At 43.7% G+C, this 27,103-nt stretch overlaps 1 protein-coding gene across 5 annotated transcripts in view; it reads right to left on the reverse strand.

The window, feature by feature from the left end:
- Positions 1-15,024: 15,024 nt before the first annotated feature.
- LOC137371530 (dachshund homolog 1-like) overlaps positions 15,025-27,103 on the reverse strand; it is a 494,797-nt gene continuing 482,718 nt past the window's right edge. For all 5 annotated transcript variants that reach the window (XM_068034282.1, XM_068034279.1, XM_068034281.1 and 2 more), the window contains one exon: positions 15,025-18,289. In XM_068034282.1, the coding sequence (XP_067890383.1) occupies positions 18,252-18,289 (38 nt within the window). In that variant the 3' untranslated portion in view covers positions 15,025-18,251. The remainder of the gene's footprint in view (positions 18,290-27,103) is intronic.

Genomic DNA, 27,103 nt, shown 5'->3' on the forward strand with positions numbered 1-27,103 from the left:
TGCAATCTTCTTACAGCTAGCCAATCTATCTCCACACACCTGGGAAGTAATGGTTGTGGTAGAATGAATATACCAAGACAGGATCTTTGGGAATTAGTCAGCACATGGATTATACTGTGTACATCACACACTACCTGAACATTGACAGAACACTATCCCTTCCAATTGATTGAAAAAAGGGATTCTGTGGAGGTGTACATGTGCGCGATTTATGAACCCAAGGACTCCACCACACAAAAGTATCAATGTTTCCTGTTGCTGATCCATTGTACTAAGTGAATAGCTATGCCAATCAACAGATGCCATCTGGCTAATACATTTCAATATGGGATGACAAGGAGAAAGTTGCTGGACCCTTCAGTGCTACTGGGAAAGGATTGCTCAGTGTAGAATTTCTTTTAAAAAATTAGCTCTCAATTGTTGACAGAAATCAAGAAATGCTCACCTAGTCATATGATTGCTTGATGCATCACCAAAAAGAGACTCTGGCAAAAGAAAAGGTTTGAGACACTGGGGGACATTTTATGGATACATAAACCAAATGCATTGCCTTGCCCTCCTTGAGTGGACAATGGAAAATGTCCCCTGTTTTGCATCTGTTAAAATGAATGGATAAAACAAACATCATGAGTCTACCCATGAGTTCTTTATATGCACTCTAAGCAAATAAGGCAATGTGCCAGGAATATCAGAAAACTTACCCTACTATGTTTTCCCTGAGGCCAAACTGGGAGAGATCCTCCAAAATCTGATTCCCATTCTTTGCCGACTAGCAGCATCTGGTCAGCAACTTGGCAATACTCCCCACATTGTTCACACACCAAGCATTTGGAGAAGGTTCCACCTCGGCTGAATCAGGAAAACCTAAAGCTCTATTAGAACCGCAGCAACCTGATACCATGTCTGCACAATGATATCCACTGACAACATTTCCAATCTCTAAGGTTCCCAATCCAAGCTGCTCGATACCACAAAGTACCACATATGTATGTTGCAAATGCAACTTATGTCAGCATATTGCAACCAAAGAACAATTGCACTAAATTAAGTGGAACTGTGATCATGACTGATATAACTACAGGATATCTTGTCCTCCTTCTCTAGGCCCTTTTATGTTCTGTCTCAGCATCGCCTGGAAGTGAAGTTCTGATACACTTTTCCTACAGTTCAGTGTTGCAGTATGCCTATTTATATTTCTAAAGCTTTCACCCAATTAACATTGGGTTCAAACAGGTTTTACTACAGCGTGTAATTTATCTGCAAACAAGAAGATGAACAAAGTGGCTGGTTATGCCAATAATTCATGAGTTGCAAAAACAGTCAAAGCATGACCCCAAGCTTCCAGTTGCCTGCCATTTCAACACAACACCCTGCTCTCATGCCCGCATTTTTGTTCTGGACCTGCTGCACTGTTCCAGTGAACATCAATGCGAGCTCAAGGAGCAGCACAAGATTTTTTGATTAGACATTGTGCAGCCTTGTGGATTCAACCTTGAGTTCAACAATTTAAGAGCATGAGAGGCTTTTTAAAAAAATATTTTTCTTCATTAAAATTTTATTTATTTTTTTGCCATGTACCTGTTTTTCATGTGGACAGAGCTGCTCATTATTCTGCCATTAACACTCTCTCTCGACTAATGCTTTGCTTTCACCACAAGCATTAACACGCTCTTTGCGTTTGTCTCATGACAAATCTCTCCAGCCCTCAGCCCTATCACACACCTTCCCTTTTGTTCTCTTCCCCACCAAACCAACCCCCACTCCCCTTTCACTTGCTTAAAACCTAACTCTTTTCTAACATTTGCCAGTTCTGATGCAAGGTCACAGATCTGAAACATTAACTCTGCTTCTCTCTCCCCAGATGCTGCCTGACCTGCTGAGTATTTGCAGCAATTTCTGCGAAAATATTACTGATGTTGTGTTGAAAATCTGACACATTGGCTGATGAATTGTTTCAATCCATTGTGACATCCATTCTAAAACACCACACTACAGAAAAAAACACCCAGCTCCTTAAACAGTGTCGCACACCATGGTATTTTGAGACCTAATTGTAAATGCAAATATTTATGTCCAAGTGATTATAATACACTATCCAACACTTAGAGTAATGGAATAAGGGAAAGAAGAGCTGTGTAAAGCACTTGACCATCATTTGATATTTTTATCAGTTTTTTGCCTCCTGTTCTAACAGCTTGTGGAACAACCTCAACTGGGTAAAAAAAAGGTTGTCAAAAAGTTTGGTAACAGATATATCAGAGTCTTACCTCTGAAGACTTCTAGACTTTGGTGTAACTTAATGGTGTAATGGTTAGGAGGGGTGTTCCACTTTCTGTAGATTAGCCATATTAGCTACTGATGCCTTGGTACACCAATAATGCCAGCATTGTACTTGGGCCTTTATCATCTGGGCTACAAGGTAGATTAATTGACATTGTGTGTTCCAGTGCATGGGATGGAAGTGGAGGTTGCGGGGAGGGTGGAGTTTGGTGCTGTTGGTGTGATGCATCTGTGGAGAGAACTGACGCTCTTGCCTTCAAGTGGTGTACTTCCCACCTCTTATCTGCGGCTGGAGATGGGTTTTGAAGATATGGAGCAAACCAATTTCCACTTCCAAGTGCAGAAGGAATACATGCAAGTAAGCAGATACTATTGTGATAGATGTTAAATGGAAGAGAAAGGGAAGGTGAGATAGCTGCATATACTAAAATATATCTATGCTTGCTGATCTTTAAAACACACAGTAAGCAATCCCAGATGCAGAGCACCTTGAAGTAGAACAACAATATCAAACATCCTCTGGCAGTGCACTCTATTGAATTATAAAAACATTCACTCAGTGTACATCATCTAGGCGGAGTAATTTAGATATGGGAAAATATCTGTGAAATATATTGATCGCACTATTGATTGAAAAGCCAATTGCTGTTGAATGCCAGTTCTACCATTTTAATCCTGACACATTTTGACATATGAGCCAACAACTGCTACTGCCTGGAGACAGCAAGAGCCCAATGAGGCAATGGAATGGTGATGGTATGTGGGGGGTTGTGTTGTTGCCGGGTTCTGCCTTAAGAAAGTTTTTTAAAATGTAAAAAAAACCTTTGTATTGCAGAAATAAATAAATCTAGAATAAATAATTAATCCCTGCCTTTTTGAAGAGCTTTACTTCAAGGTTGATTGAAACTTTAACCTCAGTCTCAATAAAAAAAAGCTTCAAATTTGCCAGACCTTGAATTTTTACAACAGTATGTTGAATTATGCAGCAATCAGTCAATTATTCATCTCTTCCAGCTCGAGATGGCTGTGCTTGAAAAGCATGCAGAAATGGCTTTACAGAATGCTATGTCTGCTGTGTCAACACATTTCACTCCAGATTGCTTACAAGACAAATTTTTGTTTCAACATTGATTCTATTTTTTTCATGCTGATTTGTAATAAGGTACCTGTTACATATCAATTGCAGACTTTAGGTTTGTGGCTTGAATAAAGGAGTTACTTTATCATATCACTGGAGCTTTTATAAGGGTTTTATGGGGTTAGTATACATGACTGTTTAATTTGTATCTCAAAATCAGGTAAAATATTTTACCATGAGGAAATAAAATACCATTTCATACAACTGTTTCTATTTTTCATGGCTCCTGTTATGCAATGCAAATATATTGAACGTTAGAATGTAATGAATTTGGCCTAACCATCAGCCTCAAGAAAACGAACATCATGGGGCAGGATGTCAGAAATGCTCCATCCATCAATATTGGCGACCACGCTCTGGAAGTGGTTCAAGAGTTCACCTACCTAGGCTCAACTATCACCAGTAACCTGTCTCTAGATGCAGAAATCAACAAGCGCATGGGTAAGGCTTCCACTGCTATGTTCAGACTGGCCAAGAGAGTGTGGGAAAATGGCGCACTGACACGGAACACAAAAGTCCGAGTGTATCAGGCCTGTGTCCTCAGTACCTTGCTCTACGGCAGCGAGGCCTGGACAACGTATGCCAGCCAGGAGCGACGTCTCAATTCATTCCATCTTCGCTGCCTTCGGAGAATACTTGGCATCAGGTGGCAGGACTATATCTCCAACACAGAAGTCCTTGAAGCGGCCAACATCCCCAGCTTATACACACTACTGAGTCAGCGGCGCTTGAGATGGCTTGGCCATGTGAGCCGCATGGAAGATGGCAGGATCCCCAAAGACACATTGTACAGTGAGCTCGCCACTGGTATCAGACCCACCGGCCGTCCATGTCTCCGTTATAAAGACGTCTGCAAACGCGACATGAAATCGTGTGACATTGATCACAAGTCGTGGGAGTCAGTTGCCAGCATTCGCCAGAGCTGGCGGGCAGCCATAAAGACAGGGCTAAATTGTGGCGAGTCGAAGAGACTTAGTAGTTGGCAGGAAAAAAGACAGAGGCGCAAGGGGAGAGCCAACTGTGCAACAGCCCCAACAAACAAATTTCTCTGCAGCACCTGTGGAAGAGCCTGTCACTCCAGAATTGGCCTTTATAGCCACTCCAGGCGCTGCTTCACAAACCACTGACCACCTCCAGGCGCGTATCCATTGTCTCTCGAGATAAGGAGGCCCAAAAGAAGAATGTAAATAGGCTTAAGTTAATATTTGTCATGATCCTTTTTAATGCTAAACTTATTTTGCAAGGAGGAGAACTCATCTAAAATCCTTTTGTCTTAGCCGAGATCAGACATCTGATCGAGGAGGTGAATGATTCCTTGCCTTGTCCCGTGAATGAAAAACAGAAATAAAAACATGAATAACAGCATCATAAATACAGAAATGTATATAAATAAATCATCTAAATGTAAGCAGTTTGCTTAGCTGGCAGTACAATTACAGAAAATGTGCTTGTTTAACAAGAACTATCGAGTATGCTTTTATGCTGCTTTGCCCCACAGTAATTCATCTCAAGAAAATAGCATTTGAATGTACACAAATCCTGAGTGCATTGTTCTCCTGCCGTTGTAAATAGCTGACTTCTGTTGTTTTTAGCTTCTCTCAGTAACTAAATATCCTTCCAATCTCATGGTATCATGTAAACTGCCTCAGACTTAACCCATCGTGAACCAATCTCTGACATCTCCGCTTTCCTTGGATTTCTATCAGTCTTAAGCCAATATATGCTCAGGGGATGTGTATGTGTGGGGGGGGGGGGGGGGGGGGGGTGGTGTGAGGTATGTGGGAGGGTTTGGCATGGGTAAGAAATGCTTATTTAAAATACAAATAGCCTATTGAAAGTAAACATTGAAAATGTTCTGTCTAGCCTCGGCAACAATAGGCTGGGAAGGGAAGGGGAAAATGTAGCCAAATTAGGACATAAGAAATAGAAGCAGGAGACGGCCATTTGGCCCCTCAAGCCTGCTCTACCATTCAATAAGATCATGGCTGAACTTGTACATCAGCTCCACTTTTCTGCCCTAACCCTTGATTCGCTTTGTGCTCAAAAATCATTTGGGTTCACTATTCAGGGATTCCTGGTGGAAAGTGAATGTGTATGAAGAGGATTGGGATCGTGAATGACAGCCATTCCTTGTAGGGCAGTTAACTGGTATTCACCAGGCTCACACAAGAATGGTCAATTGGCGAAGTGTCACCAAATGGCAAGTGGCCGTAATTGCTCAGAGGACAAGAGAGAAAAAAAATTACAAGAGGGAAGAAAATGCTTAGATTTTAAAAAGCAAAAATGCGAAATGCAGGTCTGCAGTAAATTGAATCACAAAGGATAGACCTTCTACAGTCATTAGTCTCATTTGGAAAAACATGTGCTAAAAGGCTTTGGGTTGCTAAAACTCACGGTTAATTTATTGGACAATTGTTCCCAGGAGTTGTGAGGAACTCTTTCTGGGATTGGTAATAAAATAAACTGCTAACGGAAGATGTGGAGCTCCCAGTTTTATTCAGTAAGTTGTATTGTAGCTCCACAAGGTTTTGTTTGTTGTGGAGGTGATTTTAAAGGTCATTAGCAACAATAATTTTTCTGCTTGCATGATTTATGGTGTATTTATGGCATGTATTGTGTTGTTTATATTTTTAAAAAGTGGCCTCCCTTAAATTAACACCCCCTGGGCCCTAATTCAAAAGGTAGGCATTAATTTGTCCACAGTTGTTAGCATTGCATAGACTCAGCGTTTAAATTGGAAAACAGAGTCCAGTGCACAAATGAATCATTGTTAATACAGTATCTTGGTTTGAAATGTATTCTGCAAATATTTTTCAGAACTGGAGTTTTTTGTAGTTAAAGAAAAATAGAACATTTAAGAAGTTGGTGTAGGTCATTTCCAACAGGCTCCAATCAAGAAGGATTGAATGTAATTTTTCACTGTGTTTGGACATTTATGAATATATCTCAATATTTTACCCATTAATTTTAATGATGTTTGCAAATGCCATTAAAAATTTGTTAAACTAATGTGCAGAGGAAAATATTAGCAATAGGCTGTTTGGGAAAATATATGGGGGCCTTCTCTGTGTGTTAGCTGTAGTGAAATTGTAAACTTGCTTGTAAAGAATGGATTTATGATTTTGCCAAAGCTAATGCACAGAGGAAATCTTCTGTGACTATGAGCTTAAAAGAACAGTACAGCACTAAGGAGTTGAAGGATGTGAATTGCTAGAGAGCCACGGGGCAACAGAGTGCACGGTAGAAATTGGGATACTCCAGCATTTCGAAGAAAAATTCTTATATTTCCGTTCCACTGCTTGAAACATGGATTGTAGAGGTTTGCAATCACTGTTCAAAGCCTCAACGCAGCCCCTCCATCCTCATCATTGCTCTACAGGACCATCATTTGAAGCACCAAATAAACCATCCTCAAATTCCAGTGGACTGTTATTATTGTAACTATTGGTTGCTGCCCCAGATTCAAACTCCTCTGCCTTTTCAACTATCTTCTTCTGCCCTACATGGTTTCCTGCCTCATCTCCGGCCTTTCCTCTCCCCAAGTTTGACCTCTCATATTCCTTTCTTTCTTCCAGACCCACTACACTGGCCGGAATTTTACGCTGCCCCAGCAGGTCGGATGGTGGTGAGGGGGCGGCGTAAAATTGTGCGACAGGCCCCGGGAGGCCTAACCGCCCCAATTCCACCTCCGACCGTTTATGGAGGTCCGGCAGGGGGGCGGGGGGTGAGAAGCGGCCCACTCGCCCAAGGCCAATCAAGACCCTTAAGTGGCCACTTAACGGCCACTTAAGGGCCCTCGCCCGCCTCCACGGATATTTTACCTGTGACAGGCAGGCGTGCTGGGGACGTGAAATGCCGCCCAGCTATAGCTGCTGGCCTTTCCGCACCCTGGGGGGGGCCTGGCAATCGGGCACAGGGTGCCCGATTGAGGGCCACCCCCACCTCCCAACCCAACCCAACCCTGGGATCCAAGATACCCCCCATCCCCCAACCGACCACCCTAGCCTCAGCAGGGCGTGACCGATTCCCCTGGTGAGGTAACCCAAACTTACCTTCACTACCTGTTCCTTTGTATCCTCCTCGGTTGGCTGGGCTGCTGTCCCAGCAGTGGCCACTGCTCCCAGTGGCGCTGCTGAGCCTAAGAACTGCCAGCCCACTGATTGGCTGGCAGCTCACTGACGCGGGACCTCCTTCCTCAAGTGGGTGGAAGTCCCGCCTTGGACCAATTAAAGCCTGAGGATCCGTAAAATACGGGACGGATCCCCAGGCTGGGCGGAAGCGGGTTCGGCACTGACATTTACGTCGGAGTCAGGCTCCCATCCACCCACTGTAAAATTCCAGCCACTATGCTCATGTTGCTTTCCTATCCCATCAAATACAATTTCCCTGCTGAGCTCTAATCGAGCCATTATCGCAGGCGCTTGCCTCTCCTGGACTGAACTTGTTCTAAATTGACTGAAATCTGGTTATTACTGAGAATGCTTTTGCAGGCTATAACTCACTCAAAACACATTCACTTCCACAGAGTTAAAATTGGGCCCTATATAATCTACCCTGACCTCCAACTGAACTGCTAAATAGACCATGGAGCATAGGAACAGAAGTAGGCCATTCAGCCCCTCCAGCTTATTCTGCCATTCAATTACAGCATGACTCATCTATAACTCCATCCATCCATCTTTGACCTTGATACCCTAACCTAACAAAATATCTTTCAATCTCAGTCTTGAAAGATTCAAATAATCCAGAATGCACAGGATTCTGCGGGGAAAGAGTTACAGATTTCCACTAACCCTTTGTGTGAAAAAGTGTTGCCTGATTTTACTCTTGAATGGCCCGGCTCTAATTTTAAGATTGTCCGCCTTGTTCTTCATCGACCCAATAAAATCCTCCTACATTTTAAACACCTGGGTTTGCTCAGCCTTCATTTTTCTATACTTAATGGAACACAAGACAAGTGAGTGCACCTATCCTCTGAATTTAACTGTTTTAGCCTTGATATCATTCTGGTGAATCTGTACTGCACCCCCTCCAAGGTCAATATATCCTTTCTGAATGGCAGACTTTGGGCTGGATTTTCATGGCCCCATGGAGATGGGGTTGGAGTTTGGTTGGGAGTGGGGGGGATGGTGGGGTGCCAGGAAAATAGGGGCTCCCCAATAGATTCCCCACTCCGAGGGACTTTCCCAGGGGTGGGCTGGGAGCTGGGTCAGCTGCCCACTGCACAGGGGCGGGCAACCAATTAGTCCAATTAAGGCCCCACTTAGGGGCCATTTTGCGCCAGTGCCATTATTTTACCAATATCAGAGTGGTCGCCATCTTAGTCAAGGCAGCCTCCCTACAGCACAGCAAAGGACAGTCAGAACCAGAGGCTCCATGCCCCAATAGGGTTGCATGGTCGCATGGGGTCCGTGAATAGGCTTGAGGAGGGGTTTCCCCTCCAACCCGACGGCTTCAGGCCTTTTAATTTATAATTTCAATGTAGGCAGCCGAGGGCACCTCTCCAGTTGGGGTTGCTGGCCTGACATCACTGCAGGCCCTCTGATTGGACCTGCAGCTTTGGGAGCCTGCTCCGTGGAGGCGGCCAATTAGGAGGCTGCCTCCCGGAAGTTTGTGGCGGGGGTGCGTTGGCATCATGGGCGGGCTCAGGATCCCCATATGGACCAGATGTCAGGCTCCTGATGCCTGCCAGATAATCTAACCCTTCGGTCTAATTATGACCTATCCCCTTACTTATCCGCCTCACTCTTTATCACCTCCGCTTCAAAATCCTCACTGTTTACGACCTCCCATCCCACAGTCTATCCAGTACTTTCCTTTCTGAATGATTTTACCTTCCTTTCTCACTCACACTCTGCACTGATTGCCGCCTCACCCCAAAAACTTAAACTTGTAGCTAAACTTACTTTTCTCTACCTCTTCTGATTTCTGTGTCCTCCTCACATCTCTCAACCTCCCACTCCACATAAATAAACTCTGGCATCCACGTCCATGGGAAAATGTTTGACTTTAAAGGAAACCTCACCCTCTCAATTACTAACAGGACCACTTTCTCACTGTTTTGCTCCCCACCTTATCACTCTGTCCTTGGGGGTAAGGAACTTCCCCCAACTCCCTTAAAAATATTGTAACGCCTAAGTATCTCTCTGCTGGCTCAGAACCTGCTCCAGTGATCTACTCCATAACTGCCTTGATTTCACTCTAATTTGTTCATCACCACCAGATCACCCCTACATGTTTGCAGGTACGATTCCACTCCCGAGCCATTTTCCCAGAGGCAAGATCGGGGTCAGAAGGGCTACCCACCCGCAAGTGGCAGGTAGCCAATTGAGGTAAGTTAACTGACCTTAATTGGCCATTTACAGAGGCTGACTGGAAAATTCCAGGCAGTGTTTTAGGCCCTGCCCACCCACCTGGGGCTAAATTTTACGCCGTCCCAGCGGGTCGGATGGTGGCGTGGGGGAGGATGGGGGTGGCGTAAAATTTAGCAGGAGGCTGACCCGCCCCGCTCCCGCCTCCGGTAAACTTTATGACGGTCGTGTTGTGCGGGGTGCGAGGGGAATAGCCCACTCGCCCAAGGCCAATCAAGGCCCTTAAGTGGCCACTTAATGACCACTTAAGGGCCCTCGCCCGCCTCCACGGGTATTTTACCCCGGCAAGCAGGTGTGCTGGGGACATGAAAGGCCGCCCAACGATAGCTGCCGGCCTTTCTGCGCACTGCGGTGGGGGGCCATGGCAGTCAGGCAGAGAGTGCCCAATTGAGGGCTGCCCCTGCCTCCCAACCCCTGATACCCAAGATGCCCCCTCCCACACCAAACGACCACTCTAGCCTCACCAGGGCACGCCTGATCTCACTGGTGAGGCATGCCCAACTTACCTTCACTCCTGGATCTATGGCGTCAGCTGGGCTGCAGTCCCAACAGTGGTCACCGCTCCCAGTGGCGCTGCTGGGACTAAGAGCTGCCGGCCCGCTGATTGGCCGGCAGCTCACTGAGGTGGGACCTCCTCCCTCAAGTGGGTCCGGCCCGCATTTTACAGGTCCCCGGGCTAGGCGGAAGTGGGTTCGCCACCAACTTTTACATCAGTGGCAAATTCCCTCTGCCTAAGGTAAAATCCAGCCCCTCGCCTCAGCTGCGGCTGTAGACCGCCCTTCCCCTCCTCAATGGTGACCTGGCTGCTGAGGCCACTTTTTAAAATTTAAAAGTTTTAAATTGTGTAGAGAGGGCACCTCAAAATGGACGGACCCTCTCTCTCTCCTACCTGAACTACAAGCTTCATCTCCTTCTGAACTGGAAGCCCTCCACCTTCGGGAGCATTCCTGCCATCCTTAATTGGGTGGTAATCCTGCTCTCTGACCACTAATTGGTCAATTTGGGGAAAAGCCACTGCCGGGTGCCTGTTTCCCCCACAGTGCGAGTGTGTGAACCCCATTTGAGCCCAATGTTGGTGTCCCAACCCACAATTTGCCCTACTACAAAAGCCATCTATGTGGACTCATCATGGTCTATAGACCACAAAACTTCAATATGTCTTGTTTGACAACTTCAAACAGTACTGTCACTTATGCTAAACAATCAATTCTCCTGTAACTCCAGACAGCAAGACAACTTTAACCTTCTTCCTCCACATACTCTAACTTCACTCGTGATATTAAACGTGAGTATCTTATAGACTTCTTTGTGTCTAAAATTGAGGCCAACAGCTTGTCTACTGCTATTCCTCCACCTCCAAAAATCCCTCCTCCCAACTTAACACCCACCTCAGTCAAAACCACTTTCTTCCATCTGTAAAGCATCTCCACTTCTACCCCTGCCTCTCCCACACTGCTATACAAACTCTAATTCATGCTTGCAGAAGTAAAATACTGCTGATGCTGGAAATCAGAAATAAAAACAGAGAAACAGAAAGGTCATCGACCTGAAACATTGGCCGGTATTTAATGCCCCCCCAAACTGTGGGATGGTGGTTGTGGGGTGGGGGGGGGGGCAGGGGTGGTGCGTGAAATGGAGTGGGATGCTCGGGAGGCCCTTCCTGACCCGCTCCCACCTCCACTGGCACTTTACGCAGGGCGGCGGCAGTGAGACACCGCCCACTCACCCCAGGCCAATCAAGGCCCTTAAGTAGCCAGTTAATGGCCACTTAAGGGCCTCCGCCCACTGCCATGGGGATTTTACCCGTGGCTGGTGGGTGTCCCAGGCCTGAGAAAAGCCACCTGTTAATAGCTGGTGGCTTTCTGACAGCCTGGGGGGGATCCTCCTGTTCAGGCACCCTGTGCCCGATGGAGGGCCACCCCCAATGCCCTAACCACCCTAAACAACCAACATGCCTCCCGTCCCCCCAGTCAACCACCCCTGCCTTGCCAGGGCCTGACCGATTGCCCCTGGTGAGGCCCCAAAAACTTACTGTTCTCCAGGCTCCCTGACATCTTCTATCTTCAGCTGCGTTGCAGTCCCAACAGTGGCCACCACTCCTGGTGGCACTGCTGGGACAGAGAGCTGCCGGCCCTCTGATTGGCTGGCAGCTCCATTAGGCAGGACTTCCTGCCTCAATGAGGTAGAAGTCCCGCCTCAGACCAATTAATGGCCTGAGGACTGCAAAATGCGGTCCAGATCCCCAGACTAGGCGGAGGCGAGTTCGTCACCGACTTTTCAGTCAGTGGATGGCTCCCATCTGCCGAGGTAAAAATTCCGGCCATTAACTCTGTTTTTCTCTCCACAGATGCTCCCTGATCTGCTGAGTATTTCCAGGATATTCTGTTTTTATTTCTCATTCGTGCTTCATCACTTCCAATGTCTCCTCATTGGCTTCATGCATGTAAGCTAATTCATAACTCTGTGGCCCATGTAAAACCAGCTCCTGATTGGTTATCACCATTTTTGTGCTAATACCCCATGACAAATTTCACACCATTTGACACTTTGGGAATATGAAAACCTAGAAGGGGAGATTTCTTCTGTTCACTATTTGTAACTAAGCTGTAAACATGTTATAAAAAGTGCATACACAATTTTTGCTACCAACAGCAAAGAGAGGAACTCTTCAGACCAAGAGAGTTCTGCACATGAATTTCGTGTGCAAATGGGACTATAATGCACCATCATGTTGTTTGACCCTGAGATGAACTTTCAACCACATGTCCGCTACATCACCAAAGACTGCCTATTTCCACCTCTGTAACTTGCCCGACTTTGCCCCTCTAATTCTGTCCTCTTGAACAATCCAATTTTAATCATTCCACCATTGGTGGCTATGCTTGCAGCTGCCTAGGCCCCAAGCTCTGGAATCCCCTCCACAGCTCTACCTCTCTCTCCTCCTATAAGGTGTTCCTTAAAACCTACTTCTTTGACCAAGCTGTTGGTCATCAGTCCTAATAGCTCATGAGGCTCATTGTCATTTCTTTTATACCATTCCTGTGAAATGCTATATAAATGCAAATTTTGTTGCTGTTTTTGACAAATAGCTAAATGGTTGCCGAAGACTTTTCACAGATATTGTCACTATAGTACAAATATATAAAAAGACCATCTGTGTCATCGAGTCTGTTCATTCAGCTATGTTGTAACTAGGCATTATGACCTGTAATGCTCCCCCACCTACCCACAGCCATATAATCATCTAGAAGAGATAAAAGAACAGATTTTTAAAAAGCCCCAGGCCAAGTCAGACAGAAAAAGTTCTGAGAAATTCCTCTCCACCCCTGAAGATGATTTATATCAAGGGCCAGGAGATAGCAATGACCAGGATGTACATTCGCCAACATCCCACCTACCTTTTGTATTCAACATCAGTTCCCTCCAGGAAACTGTCCAGCTCCCTTTTGAATGTTTACAGTGAATTTGCACTCATTGCATGAGCCGGCAACTTATTGGAAATGTTGCTCAAACAGCACCGATGGATTGGCAAGAGGAAGTAAGGAAGTGGTAGCCATTTTCTGTCCACTGACCTCTGTGCAAGCAGCCAGTATACGTACACTGACCCACCGCGATATACCTATACAGAGCGAAAAAGCACAGAATATCAAGTATAGGAACACAGGAAATAGGAGCAGGAGTAGGTCATTCAGCCCCTTGAGCCTGCTCCACCATTCAACTAGATTGTGGCTGATCTTCTACCTTAATGCCATTTTCCCGCACTATCCCCATATCCCTTGATATCTTTAATATCTAGAAATCTATCGACCGCTGTCTTGAGCATACTCAATGACTGTGTCTCCACTGCCCTTGGAATAGAGAATTCACAGATTCACCACACCCTAATTGAAGAAATTCCTCTTCCTCCTCACCTCAGTCCTAAACGGCCTACCTCTTATTCTGAGACTGTGTCCCCTGATTCTAGACACCCCTCAGCCAGGAGAAACATCCATCCTGCATCTACCCCATCGAGACCAGTAAGAATTTTGTATGTTTCAATGAGATCACCTCTCATCCTTCTAAATGCAAGAGAATACAGGCCAGCCACCTCAATCTGTCCTCACATGACAATCCCGCCATCCCAGGAATTAGTCTGGTGAACCTTCATTGCACTCCCTCATGGCAGGTATATCCTTCCTTAGGTAAGGAGACAAAAACTGTACACAATACTCCAGGTATAACAGTGACATAAGGGAATGGAATTTGTCCTCATCAGGTAGAGCATCAGGATGAGGGATAAATAAAACTAACAGCAATAGCTTGCTTTCAGGCTGTGTGAAGACATTCATTTCAGTGTCTGAGTATTTAAATGCATGGCCCTTCAAGCAAATAACACATGCAAACCACCGCAAACATCAATGTACCAATGCAACAGAAATTACCTGAATCATTTAACTATTTACAACCATCATTTCCCTTTTTTTGTGTGCATAAATGTCACGATAAAAGTGAGACATGATAAATATTTCCATTGTGCAAGCCAACAGGTAATGCATGACTTATAGGGGTAAATTTTGAGGCACCCTGCCCAGCTGAAATGGAGCAGTGGAACCCCAAAATTAATGGGGTTTGACTTTCTGGCCCATCACTAGGGACTTTCCTTGGGCAATACTGGGCAGTACAAAAGCCCATCCTGAGTCAGGTGGTATGTCCATTAAAAATGCAAATCGAGGTCTTGTGAAGACATCAGAGATCAGCAAATTGACAGCTCCTCAAATTTGTGAAGATATGTAAGAGTACCTCAAGAAAATCATACTTTAAAAATTCATTCAGTGTTAGCAAATGAGCAGTGTGTCCCACCAGCTTTTCACCAACATTAAAGGCTTTACAGACATCTGGTCACTAGTGCGTGGAGCTCTGCTCATGCATAAGAGAAAGAGGCACAGCCAGCAGTAGAACTAGTACCTACCACCGTTCGATGTCGGATAATCATACAGCACAGATGGAGGCCATTCAGCCCATCGTGCTTGTGCCGGCTCTCTGAAAAAGCTCCCCAGTTTTGTTCCCCCGATCCCCTGCTCTTTCCGCAGAGCCCTGTAAGTGTCCTTTGTCTATGAGTAACATTGTACTTACTGAAAAAAGCTCAGCCAGGACAGATATCTTGTAATGAGCTGGAAAAACTGTCAGAGGGCTCGATGGAAGGAAACAATAAATTTGTGGACATCAAATGGAGATTTCAGACAATTTTATTAGCAGATTGTTGAAAAGAAAGAAAATTAAATACAATACAGTAAACGTGGTTCTCACATTTAAACCAGGCTCAAATAACTAAGCTACCATAGAAAAATCTCGATTTCTTGCATTATGATGTAAAAACAGATTTTTTTTGTACAGATTTTGTACAACAAAATTCGTAATAACCTTTTTTTTTTAGAAAACTTTAAATATATAGATAAAAATAGACAATTTTCGTATGTCCTAGTTGAAGATGAGTGTGTTCTGTTCCAAGGGCTTGCATAGAGCACAAGTGTGGTTATAATACAGAATACCTAAACATTAAAATGTTCAAGATAAAAAGTATATAAACAATAACAGGAACATGTATTGTACTGAGAGTCAATGAACAGAGTTTAACAAACAACAGAACTGGGGTAATTGTTTTTTTAAAACCTACAACACAACCGTCCTATGACTTTTTCCTTGAAAACCTGCAATAATATTCTAGAATATTCTTTCTTTTGAACCCCTCTCTGGTATTGGGTTCCTATGAGCTTCCTTTTACCCTTCTCACTTCTGTTTTCAAAACCAAAGTATTTGGTATCTCAAACAGCTCAACAAAACATGATAGGCTATTAACCATCAAAGTGCCAGCCACTTGTGTTGTGTGCTAACTGGAATGTGGGAATGTCCTATTTAGATTGACAGAGTATGGTTTTGTCCAATGTCTTGACAGTAGCATGTTAACTGTTGAGATGCGAGTCATCACAATTATCCTAACTCTATGGGGGAGTGGGGAATGTCCTGTTTGGTAATTGTCCCAGGGGTGATCTACATTAAAGACTCTATGCAAGGAGCAGAGGAACAACAAATGCTCGGTAAGAGTTTTTATATTTTTTTTATCTTAAAAAAATGATCACATGGACAATTAAGTTTGCCTTCTTTACCAGAATGCACGTCAAGACAGCTGTTAACCCTTTCAAGACCATCGCTGCTAGAAAAACAAGGAGCTCCCTTTTTTTTTCTCCCTTTGGCAACTCTTGAGATGCTATGCCTGGAAAGTAGAGTTTTGGGAGGGCAAGTGCCAATGGAAAATTGGTACCCCTTCACCCGCCAGATAATGCCTTTGATTATTACATGGGCACAACCTATAACCTATTCTGCTATGTTTGCATGTTATCTTTTTTCAGATATTTATCATGTCACAATCACCACTGGAATACTAAATCTCATGCTGGGTTCAATGTCACTCTGTATATTCAAAAGGCTGCCAGATTCCTGGATCTGGTTAATTCAGAACTGCCATTTCAAATATCTGGATGTCTTATTTTTATAGAGAAAACAAGCTGGTAGATCCAATCAGGCTTATAACAACCTTGGCCACTTTCCCACCACCCCCGCACTGCTCTGTGTAATCCTATATTTCTGACCTGTTTGCTGTTTTCAAGTTTAATACATTTTTCATTATTCCTATATCCCTTCCTTCCAAAAAAAAATGCTTGAAGGATATAACTTGATTTCACAAGGCCAGTCGAATGAATCCTTTGGGAAGGGAAACTTTCTATCAAGCCGTAAACTTGAAAGAATTCTGAGAGCCCTGTAACACCTATCAGCTTGTCTGATCTGATGGGTCAAGGTTCACCAATGATAATGAAAAATGGCAAGGTACAATAAGGTACAGTTTGACTTGTTCTCTGTGCACTGTGGTAAACAGTGGCAGTTTGTTTTTTTTTCGCAAGGACCGTCTTTTAAGGGTTACCATGGCAGTGAACAAAGGCTAAATGAAGAGAAAAAGCTACACTAGCAAATTAGCACTGTGTTGGAGTTTACTTCCAATTATTTGCACAAAGGTGAACACACAGTTTATCAAAGACAGTGATAATTACACATAACCATCTTTCCCTATTACACAGGGAGAATACAGACTTCAACTCACCACTCAGCTAGGTTTTTTTTCAACTGTTACATCAAGTGTTGCAAAGTTCCTATTTGTTTTTGAAGAGTAATGCCTCAAGGTGACGCAAAATAATAATTAAAAAAAAACAAGAGAGAAACATTTCTGTGGAATTTTGATCCAACTCGCTGCAACCGCCACAAATTTTAATTAATATCACCAGTTCTGTATCAGAGAGTAGAGACAAGCTCTGCTCACATGAGTGGCAGGCAGGGAGGAACTTTCGACCCACCGTGCTGATTTTGCAGAGGCGCACAACAGACGCCAAGGATCCCGATCAGTAATACTGTGACTTGAGAACAAATATTTACATGCCTGCATGCTTTGTTAATGAGCTTCATCACAAAAATTGCAGTTTCTGGAACAAATAGAGTGACAAAACATATCAGCATCTCAATTTCAAAAGTACTGTGTTGTTTTATTCTCTAGTAATCTACTGCATACACATTACTTCCCTGTGTCATATATACACACTACCAGTAGCTTGGCTGAAAGAAGCAAACAGTATTCACAGATATCTATCTGTGTGGAGTGCACAAATAGATATTTTTGTGACTTTTAAAACAACTTACATTCACTTTTATTTATTGTGGTTTTTAAAAAAATTTTGCCTCCTAAAGCTGAGAAATCTCAATGCCAGGTTTATCTTCTATAAGTCTTGCCTGAATACCCAATGTGGCATTCTCTCTTTCCCCTGTTGAAACATTCATCTGAACAACATTGGTGTGGTGTTGTTTGCTTTGTAATAACCTCCCAGGCTCTATTAGTTAAATTCCGTTGAATTCAGGAAAGAACAGTTCAGAAGCTTTCTTGTTGGGTTGAAACACAGCAACGATAAGAACAAAGAGAGGGGAAAACATTAAAAAGAAAAGTTTGTTCACTTCTTTTTGACTACTGGTGAGTTTTTTTTTGCGTGATGTGCTTAACACTGTACTTGTCAGCACTGGTCATAATTTAGTCCAAAAGAAAAAGCACAAAGCTCGCATTTGAGCCATTTATTCATGTGTGCCTGCCAGCAGTGACCTCCTCACTGTAGTCACTGTTTAAGTTTGGTCGTTTCTTCTTCAGCAGCAGTTTCTGCTTCAGAGAGTTCTGCCGTCAAAATCAGTTGCTGGGAGAGGACTCTCGTCGTAATACATCAAACATTTCATGGATGACACAGTAACATAGTAATGCAGACTGGGTAAAGCTGTCTCAAAAGCGCAGTTAACCCGTTTGTTCGTAGAGGACTTTATTTTGTCTTTTTTACATTGTTTTTCTCGTGTTTCTAATTGTCTTTTTGTGTCATGTGGCGTCTTACTGCACAGTTGTCTCAGTACATGACAGATGACTTCAGATACATCCTTCCATCTGAAAAAAATAACACAAACTGGTGACCTAAATTTAATCAACAATGTATGGACCTAGTTTCAGAGGTGAGAAAGTGTTACTCCATGTAGGCCAACAAATGGTGGAGAATTTCCAAATGTGTCCTTTATCATTTTGAATACATCTGCTAATAAAGACATGTAGGGTTTCATATTTTTTGCTGATTTGGGACAGTTTCTTTCGAATTCACTTATATGCATAATGGTGACAATGGAGGAGCTTCAATAGTATCAGCAAAACTGGGCCCGATTTTAACTCGATGTAGGTGGATGGGTTTTGAATGGGTTAAAATCCGGCTAACTGGGTCAAAAAGGGTTAAGTTCAGTCAGGGCTCCTCTTCTTGATCACTATTCAACGAGCTATGCAGGAAAGTGCATGTATCTGGCCATCAGGTGAAGATATGATTGAGCTTAGCTGTGATGTCTTGGTCATAATGTCATGGCTAAGCACTCCGTCAAGGCTCACAGACATGGAAAAAGAGTCTATTGCAGTGAGGGACTAGAGGCTCACTGGTACCTGTGAAACTCCATCCCAGTATAATCAATATCTTCAGAGAAGAGGAGAAAATTACGAGCTGTGGAGGAGGAGGGATAGAGGTAAAAATAAAAGCCATCAGCAAGAACATATTATAGCTTGATGCTAGAGGGCACAGATCAAGATAGGAAAAGGCCATGCTAGAAGGAAACTCCAGAATAAATGACTCAAGAGGAGAGTTTCTGCCCTGGTCTGACTCTGGAATATGGGACTTACACAGCAGCTTTAACTGAAGTTGAATCTATACCAGTTGCATGGGGGAATGAAGATCACTGGGGAAGGAGATCTCAACAGCTGGCACCACACCAGTTATCACAAAATGGAAGAGTTTTCTCTCCACCACTATCTATTAACGGAGTAAAGATGCTTAAAGCTGCATTGTGTTCAGGAAAAAAAAACATTTTTTTTCTGAATGGTAACCATTGTGTAACAACCCATAAATGCAGGGCAGATTTTGCATTTCAGGTCAGGACATTCCTTCAAATTCTCAACAGTAAAAACAGAAGTGATGGTAACTCTCTTTACGAATTGTAGAATAATACAGCACAGAAGGAGGTCACTCAGTCCATCGTGCCTGTGTCAGTTCTCTGAAAGAATGATCCAGTTAGTCCCACTCACTTGCCCTTTCGCCAAGGCCCTGCAACTTTTTTTTCTCTTTTGAGGTGTAAGTGCAAAGGGGTTCTGCTGAAGATTAAATCACCATTCTGGTTTATGGCACTTCAGAGCATCACAAATGTTTTTGAGCTTCATTAGATGTCACATTAATCAGTTATTCTCAATTAGTGTTACTGTTTCACCCTCCTGCAAAATAAACTGCCTTATCTGCAGGACACTAGCATTTGAATATTCAGGAGACTACTTCAGAAATGCATTTACTGATAGATTTGTAATACACTCCATTCCAGAATAGTGAGGTTTAATCTGCTGTCACTGGATCCTGTTTCAAAGCTAATATAGCCTCTATCAGCATGTTTACATAATGCTCCTAACAGATGGATGAATGTACCTTACCTTTAAAATGTCAAGTGTAAAATATATCCCACCTGCCATGGCTGGAACAGATAAGCTCCAGTATAGCTTTTTACATTAGAATTTCAGTCATATCAAAGTTTACAGCTTGAAATAAGAGCTGTACTCAGTGCAAAAAGTACTGAAAAAGCTGCATTTCTTGCTTTTCAACCAATGGTCTCTTTCTGGTAGCTATTTTCTCACTAAAACAACTTGCATTTAGACAGCACGTTAAGTGCAGTAAAAATCCCAAAGTGCTTCACAGGTGCGTTTAACAAGCAATGTTTGATACCGAGCCATATAAGGTGATATTGGGACAAGTGACCGAAAGCTTGGTCAAAGAGGTAAGTTTTAAGGAAGATCTTAAAGGAGGAGAGAGGTAGAGAGGTGGAGAAGTTTAGAGAGGGAATTCCAAAGCTTAGGGCCCAGGCAGCTGAAGCCAATGGTGGAGTGATAGAAATTGGGGGATGCGCAAGAGGCCAGAATTAACTAGCGCCTTTTGCTAACACCTGAAATGGAAGAAGTGTTCTGTCCATTTGAAAGATTGGACCTACGTGCAGGTCTGAATGCATATAACCCCACTTGTGCAACAGCTGTTAACAGTATCTATTAGACCTAGCCTGACTCCTTTTAATGTATCTGAAAGCTGGGGTTTATTTTTAAACACTACTGTGCCTAGAGCGAGAAAAGGCATAATTCATTTCACAGTCATGCCTTAACCTGATGCGCTAATCTTTTTGAAAGCAACACAAAAGAATCTGATGACAAACAAGTGGTAATGTTCCATCAGCAGCCGATAACACAGCCGGGAGAATTCAAAATAAAAACCAAACAAACATTGGGGAACATCTGTTACAAATTCCTAATCCCTTTTAGTCAGATTACTTAAAACAGGAAGCAGCTAATTAGAGATGAGCAGGATTGTAAAAACAAATTTTGTGTTTGGCTTTGCTTTTAAGCCATTAGGAATTTTAGATAGAGACATAAACGGGAAGGATGTACAAAGGAGTGCTTTGGAATCAAGGCAGGAAACATGCAGAATGGGAGTTTAACTTTTAGCATGGGAAAATGTTTAAGAATCATGCCACAAAAGCAAACCACCTTAATAAGTTTAATGTCACCATCATGAACATCTGATGCTAAAAGTAAGTTCAAACTTATAAATAGATACTAAAATGACATGTCACTAAACAATGCATTACAAACAGCTGGCCTAGTTTTGATGAATCTTTTCTATTACCTTATGAACTTGGCTACTGTAGTACCTTGTGTCAACAGAATTTAAGCAATTCCAGGAAGACAGCAGTTTGCCATTAACCCTCCAAGGCATTGCATTCTTTTGATTTCTATTCAAGCATCAGTACAACGATACTGTGAAAAATTCATTAAAGGGTGAGATAATTTTTTAAAAATAAAACGGGGAGTGACCCAACGAATCACACTGCTCACTTGAGCAATAATGTGGTACTACATGAATAACTCTTGCGCTGATTATCTAGATCATTGTTTTTACTGAATCAAATTGCATTTTTATTGCACAAGATTGTTAGGCTATTCAGTGTATTGAGGACTGCATTTCACAATTTGCGTATACGCTTAATATGGCATGGTAGCACACTCAAAATTGGGTATCAAGGGATCCATTTGTTAATTGATAGTGCTGAACAAGGTTTAGAACTAAATGCTTTTTTCCTGATTAGAGTAAATTTTGAAGATCCCTCTGTTATCTGGGAAAGTACCTGGAAAGAGCCGAATTCAAACAAAAGCCTACTCACAATTTAAAATAGAAATTTCTTCTTGTGGCTCACTCAGGAAGTTAAAGAGAGTATTAGACTAAAAGAAGAGGCTTACAATGTTGCAAAAAATAGTAGCAAGTCTGAGGGGATTGGGAGTGTTTTAGAAACCAGCAAAGGGCTACCAAAAAGTTGATAAAAAGGGAAAAAATAGACTGAGAGTAAACGAGCCAGCAATATAAAAAAATAAATAAGATCTTTTATAAGTACATAAAAAGAAAGAGAATAGCTAACATAGACGTTGGTCCCTTAGAGGCAGAGACAGGAGAAATCATCAACATTGATGATTTGGGGAACAAGGCATTGAACAAATATTTTATGTCTGTCTTCACAGTAGAAGACACAAGTTCCATATCGGAAACAGTAACCTAGGGGCTAAAAAGAGTGAGAAAATGAAGGATATTGATTCAGTCGAGAAAAAGTATTTGAGAAACTTGAGGGACTAAAATCTGTCAAGTCCCCAGGACCAGATAGCCTACATCCTAGGGTTCTAAAAGAGATAGCTGCAGAGATAGTGGATGCGCTGGCTATAATTTTCCAGAATTAGTTAGACTCAGGAAATCTCCCATCAGATTGGAAGTTGGCAAATGTTACGCCGCTTTTCAAGAAAGGAGGTAGAGAGAAAACAGGGAACAACAGGCCGGTTAGTCTATCAGTCATTGGGCAGATGCTGGAAACTATTTATTTAGAGATACAGCACTGAAACAGGCCCTTCAGCCCACCGAGTCTGTGCCGACCATCAACCACCCATTTATACTAATCCTACATTAATCCCATTACCCTCTCACATCCCCACCTTCCCTAAATTCCCCTACCACCTACCTATACTAGGGGCAATTTATAATGGCCAATTTACCTATCAACCTGCAAGTCTTTGGCTGTGGGAGGAAACCGGACCACCCGGCAAAAACCTTCGCGGTCATTATTAAAGAAGTCTTAACATTGCAATTGGAAAAGCATAGTATGATTAGAACAAGTCAGCATGGATTTACTAAAGGGAGATCCTGTTTGACAAATTTATTAGAGTTTTTTGAGGATGTAACTGGTGAACCAGTAGATGTAGTATTCCTGGAGTTTCAAAGGCATTTGATAAGGTACCACATAAAAGATTAATAGGCAAGATAAGGGCTCATGGTGTTCAGGGTAATATATTAGCATGGATAGAGGATTGGTAAACAGACAGGAAGCAGAGAGTGGGCATAAATGGAGCATTTTCAAGTTGGCAGGCAGTGAATAGTGGGGTGCCGCAAGGATCAGTGCTGGGACCTCAGCTATTTACACTCTATATTAATGACTTGGATGAAGAGACTGAGAGTAATGTATCTAAGCTTGCTGATGATACAAAGCTCGGTGGAAAGGTAAGCTGTGGGGAAGATGTCGAGAGGCTGCAAAGAGATATCGACAGGTTAAGTGAGTGGGCAACAAGATGGCAAATGGAGTATAATGTACATAAGTGTGAAATTGTTCACTTTGGTCGTAAAAATAGAAAAGCAGAATATTTTTTTAAATGTGTGGACCTGGTAAATGTTGATGTTCAGAGAGACTTGGGGGTACCCGTACAAGGAACGCACAAAGTTAACATGCAGGTGCAGCAGGCTATCAGGAAGGCAAATGGCATGTTGGCCTTTAATGCAAGGGGATTGGAGTATGGGAATAAAGAAGTCTTGCTACAATTGTACAGGGCTTTGGTGAGACTGCACCTGGAATACTGTGTACAGTTTTGGTCTCCACATTTAAAAAAGCACTGGAGGCAGTGCAGCGAAGATTTACTAAATTAGTCCCTGGGATGAGGGGGTTGTCCTATGATGAGAGGCTGAGTAAACTGTGCCTATATTCTCTGGAGTTTTGAAGAATGAGAGGTGATCTAATTGAGGCAGACAAGATTCTGAAAGGGCTTGATAGGGTAGAATCTGAGAGATTGTTCCCACTGGTCAGGGAATCTAGAACACGATGACACAGTCTCAGGATAAGGGGTCAATCATTCAGAACTGAGATGAAGAGAAATTAGTTCACTCAAAGGGTTGTGAATCTTTGGAATTCTCTGACCCAGAGGAATGTGGATGCTCCATCATTGAATACATTTAATGCTGGGATAGATTTTTGGTCTCGCAGGAAAACAAGGGATATGGGGAGCGGGCAGGAAAGTGGAATTGAAGCCCAAGATCAGCCATGATCATATTGAATTGCAGAGCAGGCTCGATGGGCCATATGGTCTACTTCTGCTCCTATTTCTTGTGTTGCTGTATTCTTGTCAATAGGAGGATATGATAATAGAGAATTGGAGAAGAATGGAAGGCGGCTCGAGTGGAACATAAATGCCGACGTGCATTGGTTGGACCAAATGGTCTTTTTCTATGTAATATTATACGTAATTCTGTGTGTTTATAAGAAAAGTTTTCTTTCATGTATCCAGGCAGCTATGCAATGCCAGTTTAACAATCTCATCAGAGGAATGTATGATGGCATGAAGAGAGCTCTTGGGCCAACCATCAAGAAGATAGCCCCCCCTCAAATCTAAATCAGGGGACATAATCACTGACCAACACAAACAAATGGACCGCTGGGTTGAGCACTACCTAGAACTGAACTCCAGGGAGAATGCTGTCACTGAGACTGCCCTCAATGCAGCCCAGCCTCTACCAGTCATGGATGAGCTGGACATACAGCCAACCAAATCGGAACTCAGTGATGCCATTGATTCTCTAGCCAGCGGAAAAGCCCCTGGAAAGGACAGCATTACCCCTGAAATAATCAAGAGTGCCAAGCTTGCTATACTCTCAGCACTACATGAACTGCTATGCCTGTGCTGGGACAAGGGAGCAGTACCCCAGGACATGCGCGATGCCAATATCATCACCCTCTATAAAAACAAAGGTGACCGCGGTGACTGTAACAACTACCGTGGAATCTCCCTGCTCAGCATAGTGGGGAAAGTCTTTGCTCGAGTCGCTCTGAACAGGCTCCAGAAGCTGGCCGAGCGCGTCTACGCTAAGGCACAGTGTGGCTTTCGTGCAGAGAGATCGACCGTTGATATGCTGTTCTCCCTTCGCCAGATACAGGAGAAATGCCGTGAACAACAGATGCCCCTCTACATTGCTTTCATTGATCTCACCAAAGCCTTTGACCTCGTCAGCAGACGTGGTCTCTTCAGACTACTAGAAAAGATCGGATGCCCACCAAAGCTACTAAGTATTATCACCTCATTCCATGACAATATGAAAGGCACAATTCAACATGGTGGCTCCTCATCAGAGCCCTTTCCTATCCTGAGTGGCGTGAAACAGGGCTGTGTTCTCGCACCCACACTTTTTGGGATTTTCTTCTCCTTGCTGCTTTCACATGCGTTCAAGTCCTCTGAAGAAGTAATTTTCCTCCACACAAGATCAGGGGGCAGGTTGTTCAACCTTGCCCGTCTAAGAGCGAAGTCCAAAGTACGGAAAGTTCACATCAGGGAACTCCTCTTTGCTGACGATGCTGCTTTAACATCACACACTGAAGAGTGCCTGCAGAGTCTCATCGACAGGTTTGCGGCTGCCTGCAATGAATTTGGCCTAACCATCAGCCTCAAGAAAACGAACATCATGGGGCAGGACGTCAGAAATGCTCCATCCATCAATATTGGTGACCGCGCTCTGGAAGTGGTTCAAGAGTTCACCTACCTAGGCTCAACTATCACCAGTAACCTGTCTCTAGATGCAGAAATCAACAAGCGCATGGGTAAGGCTTCCACTGCTATGTCCAGACTGGCCAAGAGAGTGTGGGAAAATGGCGCACTGACACGGAACACAAAAGTCCGAGTGTATCAGGCCTGTGTCCTCAGTACCTTGCTCTATGGCAGCGAGGCCTGGACAACATAGGTCAGCCAAGAGCGACGTCTCAATTCATTCCATCTTCGCTGCCTCCGGAGAATACTTGGCATCAGGTGGCAGGACCGTATCTCCAACACAGAAGTCCTTGAGGCGGCCAACATCCCCAGCTTGTACACCCTACTGAGTCAGCGGCGCTTGAGATGGCTTGGCCATGTGAGCTGCATGGAAGATGGCAGGATCCCCAAAGACACACTGTACAGCAAGCTCGCCACTGGCATCAGACCCACCGGCCGTCCATGTCTCCGCTTTAAAGACGTCTGCAAATGCGACATGAAGTCCTGTGACATTGATCACAAGTCGTGGGAGTCAGTTGCCAGCGTTCGCCAGAGCTGGCGGGCAGTCATAAAGATAGGGCTAAAATGTGGCGAGTCGAAGAGACTTAGTAGTTGGCAGGAAAAAAGACAGAGGCGCAAGGGGAGAGCCAACTGTGCAACAGCCCCGACAAACAAATTTGTCTGCAGCACCTGTGGAAGAGCCTGTCACTCTAGAATTGGCCTTTATAGCCACTCCAGGCTCTGCTTCACAAACCACTGACCACCTCCAGGCGCGTATCCATTGTCTCTCGAGATAAGGAGGCCCAAAAGAAAAAAAGAAGAGGGGCATTTTGAGCTGGAGTTATACAGGCCTCGTTTAAGTACCAACAATTAGAGCATGGCTACCCAACCCTAACCCAATGGGACCCGACAACATGTGCCGGGTTCGGGTCAGGTTGGGTCGCTTTTCTGGGTCCGGTATTCGGACTCAGGTCGGGCCGGGTTGGGTAGGACAAACTCTATCACCACCTCCAGGACGTGGCTCCAATGTTAATGTACTTTTTGGACTAGAAAGGTTGTTTAGTTACAGTTTTTTAAAGCTTGTGCAGATAAGCCACGAAGTGAAAAATGGAAGGTCGGTTAACTGATGGTTGGGTCGGGCATAGGGAAAAATGAAAGGACTCAGGCCGGGTCGGGCTCAGATGTGGTTCTGTCGGGCTCGGGTCGGATGTGGTTCTGTCGGGCTCGGGTCGGATGTGGTTCTGTCGGGCTCGGGTCAGATGTGGTTCTGTCGGGCTCGGGTCAGGTGTGGTTCTGTCAGGCTCAGGTCGGAAATGGTTCTGTCGGGCTCGGGTCGGGTTTCATTTGCAGACCCGAGCCGGCCTTTACCTACAATACCAGTGTGAGTCCAGGTCTAGTATAGGAACTGGTCAATCACTCCTTTAGTTAGCTGTTAGTGTAGAGTTTTACAACTGAGACCACACAATGCCTCCAGAATGCATAGCAGTGAGATTATTCTACAGTCAGATTATTCACACCACATTCTACGTACTAAATTTTCAAATTATTTCGGATTATAATGTGCAATGTGCAAGTGGATGTGTGCGTCCAAGTTATGCTCTGTTCAAGTAAAATGCCAAATGCAAAGTACATGCATGGTTTTTAATTAATTTGATCCAAATTTACCTAACGATGAATTAGCCTTCCAGACTGCTGTAACGCTTATAATTGAATAATTAGTGATTAATGGAAATAGGCCCTCATTTATGCAACAAAAAAATGAGGCTGTCATTTCAGAAACAACGCAACCACTTCAATGAAGTCTTTACACAATAGATA

This window comes from Heterodontus francisci, chromosome 6, assembly GCF_036365525.1.
Source record: "Heterodontus francisci isolate sHetFra1 chromosome 6, sHetFra1.hap1, whole genome shotgun sequence".
Classification (NCBI taxonomy): Eukaryota; Metazoa; Chordata; class Chondrichthyes; order Heterodontiformes; family Heterodontidae; genus Heterodontus; species Heterodontus francisci.